This window comes from Aethalodelphis obliquidens, unplaced genomic scaffold, assembly GCF_003676395.1.
Source record: "Aethalodelphis obliquidens isolate GAN/ISIS:26980383/991018 unplaced genomic scaffold, ASM367639v1 scaffold2, whole genome shotgun sequence".
NCBI lineage: Eukaryota > Metazoa > Chordata > Mammalia > Artiodactyla > Delphinidae > Aethalodelphis > Aethalodelphis obliquidens.
Window position 1 is genome coordinate 50,930,747 of NW_020837946.1, and position 9,923 is coordinate 50,940,669.

A 9,923-nucleotide genomic window follows, 5' to 3' on the forward strand; every position below is an offset into this window, starting at 1 on the left:
CTTTTATTGACAAAAGTAAATGAAGAGTTATTTTAGAATAAAGTGGGGCATTACTCAAGTTTTTCATAAGAAACTTTTCTAACCTGTAAAATTATTTGATCTCATATTGAAAACTAGTTGTAACTATGGATTCTTCTCTGATATATACAAAATGGAGCAAGTCTCAGGGACTTGGGTCGATTTCTGTATCTTTCATGAAGAAGTGTGGTTAGATTAGGTATTTTCTGAAGTTCTTTCCCAATTCTAAGTTTCTAATACTGGTAGCCAAATAAATATACAGTCTTCTCATAAGCCTACTATTGTAAATACAAGTAATGTTTAAGTAAATCTAGAAATGTGATGAAATAAATTGCAGAAAGTGACATTGCCCTTTACTTCTAAATAGAGAAGATTTATATATAGTCATCCCTTTAAAAATATAGAAACCAAACCAGTTAACTACATATTGTACAAGAGTAAAAGCAAACAGTACAAGACGAGACAATGAGACTCTTACTGTATAACCTCAGAGAGGTTATCATAAATAGGCACTTACTCAGAAGATTAAAAATTCTGAAAGATAAGCAGTTTGCTACAAGGTCAAACTGGTAGCCCTAGAAAACATTTGAAAAAGATGAAATTTGTCTTTGGTGCACCTCTACCCCTGCATCTCTGGCTTCTAGTACCTTTTTACTGCCGTTGGCTGTTTAGAGTCATTCCAAGAAGCAAACATTGTTTCTGCCCTCTCCACCATAAAGACACACCCTTTGCTTTTAAACTTTTTCAGGTAAGATGCCTTCAATTTAACATTTTTAGTCTTGTGTCCCATTATTTTGAATTAAATTGATTAATCTATGCCGGAGGATATATCCTTAACAGGTTATGTAACTGTTTCCCTCGTGTTTCTACTGCTGAGAATTCTAGGCTGTTGGTTAGAAAGGGACTGATGTGACATTTTGTTGCCCCTGGAATCTTACCAATCAGGTGCCCACCTCATCTATATGTTTACACGGGCAAAGATGAACTAGCGAACAATCTGGATTTACATGTTGAAATATCTTGCTATTTCCTTTATTTCTAATCTAAAATTAAATCATTCTTTCAAATATTCTTTTATAACAGACTATTTCTGCAAACTCCTGAAAAGATTTTTTTTAAGTAAGCCATGTCTAATTCATTTAACAATGATTACAATATACTGATCTTATCATATGAATTTGGAAAGGTTTGTTAATTATGTCTCTGTAATGGAAAATTTAATTTTCTTTGCTTCATTAATTGACAAGAAAGATTTTCAGGGACTTGAATTTTAAAGAGCATTAATGATAGGTGATTCCAAGAATACTCGTATGTGTCCTGGGCAATTTCAATAAATTGAAGAGATTTGTTTATTTACCAGGATTTAAAGCTGCACCCGATTTTTATTTGTCAAAGAACACATTGCTTTTGAGGGCTAAAAGCAACAATTGCTTTAACAAGGTCATTTAACAATTAAGTTTTTTTGTTGTTGCTGTTATTTGTTTTGTTTGATAGAGAATGTTCAGATAATATTTGAAACATAAAGAATTGTTGGATAGGAAAGAAGTATTTAGTACAGATGAAATTATGAAGATTCTGTTCTTGTTATATCTTTGGGCAACACTTTTCAAGGTTAGCATAGAGAGGTAAGTTCTAGGACACTGTGGAGAAGTCTGCTACTATGAGCAAAAGGCTGTGATGGAAAATTGCTCTAAAATTACCTCCAATATGAAAAGATTTCATTATTATGTTTATTTACTTCTATTTATTTGCACCTCTTACCAGTTGCATCTCTTATTCAACCAAATATGTTATATTTATTAAGTGAAATAATATATTTGAAAATGATTTTAAAATGCTATAGCACTTTAAAGATACAGCATCAAATTATAATTCTTTGTTTTCAGCAGGAATAAATTTGCCTATTTGTTTCCCAACAACTGAACATCTTTCTGTATTTGGGCTCCATGACTAATATGCTATTAGAATTTTACTTTCTTATATATGTTTCTCTAATTAGAAAGGAATCTGAAAAAGTCAAAGACTGTTTTGCCCCAGTGTTCTTAAAACGAATCATTCACTACAATCTGTGATTACACTTACTATGTTTCCACTAAACTCTTTTTAGCCACCTTTATTGTTTGTACCTGCAAAAAATCCAACAACAAGTCCTGCCTGGATACAAATTAGTGCCGTGACCTTTGCTGTCTTACTTGTATTTCTAGAAACAGAGCTTAAATGTGAAATTAAAATCACCCCCATTCAATAAGTACATAATGTTTGTGTGTTGCAGATCATAGTCCTTTATCAGGAATAATAATGCAGCTTTACTTTATACGGGAAATGGAGAATAAAACCTCAACAAATGGATGCAACTCTTCAGAATGGCTCCCAAATGGGCAGTGCTGAAAATTGATCTGGTTACTTGTCAATTGCATTATTCAGAGATTACATCAGCATCAAAGCTGTAGCCAATGCTGGCTCATTGCCCACCCCATGATAACCTTTGATTAAAAAACAACTCTGTAAAGATATAAGCATCTCCAGGGCTGCAATTTGAGCTATGAAACCTAATTAAACAACTTTCTACCAGGCTCATTAATAAGCACTGAACCAGATTCTATGCAAACACCTGAACACATGACAGTGATTGCTAACAAAACATTTCATAGCATATCGTCACCAGTAAGTCATTCTAGAGGAAAAGCAGGCAGTTGACTGAGACAGTTTTCATAATATCTATTTCTGATTTTGTTTATGATCCATTGTATAGACTAGCTTATTAGATTATTGCTAACTGAAATCCCAAATTGAAATCTGTTGGCAATGGCATGCTCTTTGATGTTCCTCAAACAATTCTATTCTGTCACATCAGTACATAAGACATCATGCTTCTTTACCTGGGGGGTTATGTTCATTGAGAATCACAAGTGATGCTGGTGTAGGTCTTCTTTTCCTGATCTGTGAACAACAAAGGCCCAGCTAAGGTCAGAGACTGTCAGACTCTGTTCCAGGTTACTCTACAGCTTGCAAGGCTGTCCCATCCTCATCTTTTCCCAACATAAAGAGCAAATTTCTGGGGGGCACACAGTAGGCGCTCGCTAATTTTATTTTGAATAATAGAAAGCCAGGCAGTAGAACTGTCAGATATTAATATCACCTTCTTTGATCAAAAAGCTGCATTTCCACAGAAAAGAAATAGTTGGATGTAACCAAATGATACCACTGAATACTAATATGCAGTGAAGGTACAGGGATGACTTGCTCATTTTAGTGGCTCTCTTGGAGCCTCATAAATTGATGAAGCTTTCGAGATCCATTACACTTATTTCTAAATGGGGTAAGAGAAGCTTAGAAAACTAAATTTCCAGCAGGTTAAATTTCACAGCATACGTTCTTAACTTCAATTAATATTATAAACTTTTCTTATTTTCTATAGTATTATTTAGAACAAATTAACACAGAAAGAATGAATATGGATCTTACAAAAGTATATAATTCACTTAAAACTAATAGGTTTGGTGTGGGGGGTTTTCCCCTTATTTTAGGAGTTACAGGAACATATTATGATTAGAATTTCTAATGTATCCTTGATTTTTTAAATATATAAGTAAATTCCCAAATCAGTAGGATAGTGAACAAATTTTAAACAATGATATCTTGTCCAGGATAGAACCAATGCCCCATTCAACATAGATACATGTTCAAGGTTGTATTTATCTGGCTTGAGTTTGGGTGAATCTACTTCAGATTATCAAAACATCCTAGGAAGTTGAGAGTCTCAGATTCAATAATTACTTTTAAGACTTTGTATATAATATTTGGGAGAGGATTCAGGAATAATTTAGGGTTTAAGAAATTAATGAATTAGGTAGCAGACCCCATAAATTTGTTTTTGCCTCCTCACTGTTGTAATTTTACCACAAATGATCTTTTGAGTGGTTCCATTGAATCAAGAGTCTAAGTAATCTGAATATGAAAGGTGATACAGTAAACCAATCTCACATGAGAGAGGGAGAGAGATAGAACTAAAGATATATAGACATATTAAACTTGGGAAAAATCCAGGTTGTGTTAAAATACCATTTTTAATACCTGAATAAAATGTTTCTTAAATTATACGTATACCTGCGATCCTATAATATATTACATATAATTACTGCTTTGGATACACAATGAAAACATTAAAATGAAACATTAAGCCTGTAATCTGAAATTATTCCAAGATTTAATGCTTTCGTTGTTAAATGAATAATAATAAATAAATAATTTTATTATAAATAATAAAATAAAAGCTTGCTAATTTTGAAAAAAAAAATTGAAGTTTCTCTAAATGTTGAACCTGTTATTTTAATAAGCAAAAGCAAACAGATTTTTGGATCCCAATCTAAACTGCTAATATAACCATTTTTCCTTAATGGGTGCTAATTTGTATCACATGAAATGCTGCATTTTAGCCAGTAGTTCCCCCAATGCAACTCAAATACAAGTTCATGTGGAAACGAAATTATTTCTCGTTCATATGTCCTGGGAAGTCACAAAGTTAGGCAAATTCAAGAGGTGGAGAAGCTTTCAATTAATAACAAGAATATACGTCTGTATTACTTACATACAGGAGCTGGTCCCCACCCAGTTGCACTTACCTGTTCAGCTGCTTCAGGTGCAATCTGACTCTGGAATAAAGGCACAGCAAATTGTATCTTTTTGGGACTGTTGGGCTCCATGACAATGATGAGAATTAGAGATGTGAAGGGCTCAGAAAGACTAACGCCAGGTGGTGTCTGGGATGTGTTTCCTCAGGCGCACTCCACCCCGCTACAGAATGCTTCGTAATAAATAGCTGTAATTCTAGAGAAAGCAAGTGAAGATGCCTAGGTCTGAGTAACTCCCTTCAACATCCACAGTGATGCCTGGCTTGCCTGTTCCCCCGCCAATCCCTTAGATCCTCTCAGCACAATGCAGAAACGAACTGTAAGCTAATTGTGTGCCTCTTCACTAATATACACATGCCAAGCATTCACTCAGCAGCTAATTGAAAATGCAATGCTAGCCTTGAAGGACCTGCTGCCCCGGGATTTGAAAGAAAGGCTCTATCCACTGTACATTACTAACCGGCTGCTCAAAAGTGCAATGTAAGCTCCCTCTGAGTATTGCAGGGATGGGCCATTCATTATTGATGAACATAAAGCAGTAAGTTTTTAGAGTTGGGGGCAGGGCTTGGGTATAGGATCATTTCATTTCTCTTGGAGAACCTTATCTGTCAGACACCTTTGTTATTTCACATCCAGCTACCAAATTGATGAATTGCCATGGAGGGTAAGCCACAACCAATAATATCAGCTATATTTATGCTGTGAGATCTGGTTAGGTAAGACTGATCATGGAATGCAGAGCGTCTGTGGTGGAGTGAGGACAACATTGCTCTCAGGACTGAGCAGATCTCAGTTCAACTTGTATCCCTACCACTAACAAGCTCTGTGGCCTCAAACAAATCAGAGGCTATATCTAGGCTGCCATACTTTCCTCAGACAAACAAGGAGATTGGACTTAGTGACCTTTAAGCTCCTGTTCTGTTCCAGCATTCTATAATTGTAGTCCACAGTTTTCATTAGAGTGGAAAGTATTGGACAGCTAAATTTAGCAAATGGCTTGAAAGTCACGGCTGCTGCAATGACCTCTTTTATTTCCTGGTGGAGCCAGTTATATCCTCTGATATGGAAGAATACAGAAGTGACTAGAAGACATTAGTGGAAACCTAATGGGATCCAGCATTGTGATTTGTTGCCAATAGTGGGGATATATGTAACCAAAGGTCTTAGGGGAAAAAAGTGTAAAAGGGGAAATCTGCAGAATGATAGAGGATGATGATTATATTGGCTAGTGGTGAAGGTCGAGGGGGCCACTGGCCTGCTCTTCACATCTGTTAATATCTAAGGAGAGGCAATAGCACAGCCAGATGGCTTCATGCATTCAACTCCTTTTGCAAAGGAAGGCTGAAAATGAAGCTGCTTTAATAGGAGAAGGAACTTCTCTACTTCTTTATTTGAAAGATAGTGTTTGATGAATGCTAGACTTATATATATATATATATATATTTTTTTCTTTACATATTCATTCCCCCTGTATGTGTGTGTGTGGGCAGAACCTTACTCAATGCCTAGACTATGCAACTGTATTTTTTTTTATGTTTCAAATTTTTTATTTATTTTTCTTACATGTTTATTGGAGTATAATTGCTTTGCAATGGTGTGTTAGTTTCTGCTTTATAACAAACTGAATCAGTTATACATATACATATGTTCCCATATCTCTTCCCTCTTGAGTCTCCCTCCCTCCCACCCTCCCTATCCCACCCCTCTAGGTGGTCACATAGCACTGAGTTGATCTCCCTGTGCTATGCGGCTGCTTCCCACTAGCTATCTATTTTACGTTTGGTAGTGTATATATGTCCATGCCACTCTCTCACTTTGTCCCAGCTTACCCTTCCCCCTCCCCATATCCTCAAGTCCATTCTCTAGTAGGTCTGCATCTTTATTCCTGTCTTATCCCTAGGTTCTTCATGACATTTTTTTTCTTTCGTAGATTCCATTTTTGTGTGTTAGCATATGGTATTTGTCTTTCTCTTTCTGACTTACTTCATTCTGTATGACAGACTCTAGGTCCATCCACCTCACTACAAATAACTCAATTTCCTTTCTTTTTATGGCTGAGTATTATTCCATTGTATATATGTGCCACATCTTCTTTATCCATTCATCTGTTGATGGACACTTAGGTTGTTTCCATCTTCTGGCTATTGTAAATAGAGCTGCAATGAACATTGTGGTACATGACTCTTTTTGAATTATGGTTTCCTCAGGGTATATACCCAGTAGTGGGATTGCTGGGTCGTATGGTAGTTCTATTTTTAGTTTTTTAAGGAGTCTCCATACTGTTCTCCATAGTGGCTGTATCATTTTACATTCCCACCAACAGTGCAAGAGGGTCCCCTTTTCTCCACACCCTCTCCAGCATTTGTTTGTAGATTTTCTGATGATGGCCATTCTGACTGGTGTGAGATGATATCTCATTGTAGTTTTGATTTGCATTTCTTTAATGATTAATGATGTTGAGCATTCTTTCATGTGTTTGTTGGCACTCTGTATATCGTCTTTGGAGAAATGTCTATTTAGGTCTTCTGCCCATTTTTGGATTGGGTTGTTTATTTGTTATTGAGCTGCATGAGCTGCCTGTAAATTTTGCAGATTAATCCCTTGTCAGTTGCTTCATTTGCAAATATTTTCTCCCATTCTGAGGGCTGTCTTTTGGTCTTGTTTATGGTTTCCTTTGCTGTGCAAAAGCTTTGAAGTTTCATTAGGTCCCATTTGTTTATTTTTGTTTTTATTTCCATTTCTCTAGGAGGTGGGTCAAAAAGGATCTTGTTGTGATTTATGTCATAGAGTGTTCTGCCTATGTTTTCCTCTAAGAGTTTGATAGTTTCTGGCCTTACATTTAGGTCTTTAATCCATTATGAGTTTACTTTTGTGCATGGTGTTAGGGAGTGTTCTAATCTCGTATTTCTACATGTACCTGTCCAGTTTTCCCAGCACCAATTACTGAAAAGGCTGTCCTTTCTCCACTGTACATTCCTGCCTCTTTTATCAAAGATAAGGTGAACATATGTGCGTGGGTTTATCTCTGGGCTTTCTATGCTGTTCCATTGATCTATATTTCTGTTTTTGTTCCAGTACCATACTGTCTTGATTACTGTAGCTTTGTAGTATAGTCTGAAGTCAGGGAGCCTGATTCCTCCAGCTCCGTTTTTCGTTCTCAAGATTGCTTTGGCTATTCGGGGTCTTTTGTGTTTCCACAAATTGTGAAATTTTTTGTTCTAGTTCTGTGAAAAATGCCAGTGGTAGTTTAATAGGGATTGCATTGAATCTGTAGATTGCTTTGGGTAGTAGAGTCATTTTCACAATGTTGATTCTTCCAATATAAGAACACGGTATATCTCTCCATCTATTTGTATCATCTTTAATTTCTTTCATCAGTGTCTTATAATTTTCTGCATATAGGTCTTTTGTCTCCTTAGGTAGGTTTATTCCTAGATATTTTAATCTTTTTGTTGCAATGGTTAATGGGAGTGTTTTTTTGAATCCACTTTCAGATTTTTCATCAATAGTGTATAGGTATGCCAGAGATTTCTGTGCATTAATTTTGTGTCCTGCTACTTTACCAAATTCTTTGATTAGCTCTAGTATATTTAGGATTCTCTATGTATAGTATCATGTCATCTGCAAACGGTGACAGCTTTACTTCTTCTTTTCTGATTTGGATTCCTTTTATTTCCTTTTCTTCTCTGATTGCTGTGGCTAAAATTTCCACAACTATGTTGAATAAGAGTGGTGAGAGTGGGCAACCTTGTCTTGTTCCTGATCTTAGTGGAAATGCTTTCAGTTTTTCACCATTGAGGACAATGTTGGTTGTGGGTTTGTCATATATGGCCTTTATTATGTTGAGGAAAGTTCCCTCTATGCCTACTTTCTGCAGGGTTTTTATCATAAATGTGTTGAATTTTGTCGAAAGCTTTCTCTGCATCTATTGAGAGGACCATATGGTTTTTCTCCTTCAATTTGTTAATATGGTGTATCACATTGATTGATTTGCGTATATTGAAGAATCCTTGCATTCCTGGAATAAACCCCCTTGATCATGGTGTATGCTACTTTTAATGTGCTGTTGGATTCTGTTTGCTAGTATTTTGTTGAGGACTTTTGCATCTATGTTCATCAGTGATATTGGCCTGTAGTTTTCTTTCTTTGTGACATCCTTGTCTGGTGTTGGTATCAGGTTGATGGTGGCCTCGTAGAATGAGTTTGGGAGTGTTCCTCCCTCTGCTATATTTTGGAAGAGTTTGAGAAGGATAGGTGTTAGCTCTTCTCTAAATGTTGGATAGAATTCGCCTGTGAAGCCATCTGGTCCTGGGCTTTTGTTTGTTGGAAGATTTTTAATCACAGTTTCAATTTCAGTGCTTGTGATTGGTCTGTTCATATTTTCTGTTTCTTCCTGATTCAGTCTTGGCAGGTTGTGCATTTCTAAGAATTTGTCCATTTCTTCCAGGTTTTCCATTTTATTGGCATGGAGTTGCTTGTAGTAATCTCTCAGATCTTCTGTATTTCTGCAGTGTCAGTTGTTACTTCTCCTTTTTCATTTCTAATTCTATTGACTTGAGTCTTCTCCCTTTTTTTCTTGATGAGTCTGGCTAGTGGTTTATCAATTTCGTTTATCTTCTCAAAAACCAGCTTTTAGTTTTATTGATCTTTGCTATCATTTCCTTCATTTCTTTTTCATTTATTTCTGATCTGATCTTTATGATTTCTTTCCTTCTGCTAACTTTGGGGTTTTTTTGTTCTTCTTTTTCTAATTGCTTTAGGTGCAAGGTTAGGTTGTTTATTCGAGATGTTTCCTGTTTCTTAAGGTAGGATTGTATTGCTATAAACTTCCCTCTTAGAACTGCTTATGCTGCATCCCATAGGTTTTGGGTTGTTGTGTCTCCATTTTCATTTGTTTCTAGGTATTTTTTGATTTCCTCTTTGGTTTCTTCAGTGATCACTTCGTTATTAAGTAGTGTATTGTTTAGCCTCCGTGTGTTTGTATTTTTTACATATCTTTTCCTGTAATTGATATGTAGTCTCATAGCGTTGTGGTCAGAAAAGATACTTGATACAATTTTAATTTTCTTAAATTTACCAAGGCTTCATTTGTGACCCAAGATATGATCCATCCTGGAGAATGTTCCATGAGCACTTGAGAAAACAGTGTATTCTGTTGTTTTTGGATGGAATGTCCTATAAATATCAATTAAGCCCACCTTGTTTAATGTATCATTTAAAGCTGTGTTTCCTTATTTATTTTCATTTTGGATGATCTGTCCACTGGTGAAAGTG

General features: G+C 35.8%; 1 protein-coding gene across 2 annotated transcripts in view; it reads right to left on the minus strand.

Annotated features, from left to right (window-relative positions):
• PPP1R1C (protein phosphatase 1 regulatory inhibitor subunit 1C) overlaps window positions 1–4,998 on the minus strand; it is a 129,243-nt gene extending 124,245 nt beyond the window's left edge. The window contains exons 1-2 of one of the 2 annotated variants that reach the window (XM_027126588.1): window positions 4,641–4,998; window positions 2,898–2,958 (exon numbers count right to left, since the gene is read on the minus strand). In XM_027126588.1, coding sequence (XP_026982389.1) covers window positions 2,898–2,958; window positions 4,641–4,721 — 142 coding nt within the window. In that variant the 5' untranslated portion in view covers window positions 4,722–4,998. Of the gene's footprint in view, window positions 1–2,897; window positions 2,980–4,640 lie in introns of both variants that reach the window. The other variant, XM_027126579.1, reaches the window with a different exon arrangement.
• Window positions 4,999–9,923: the final 4,925 nt, after the last annotated feature.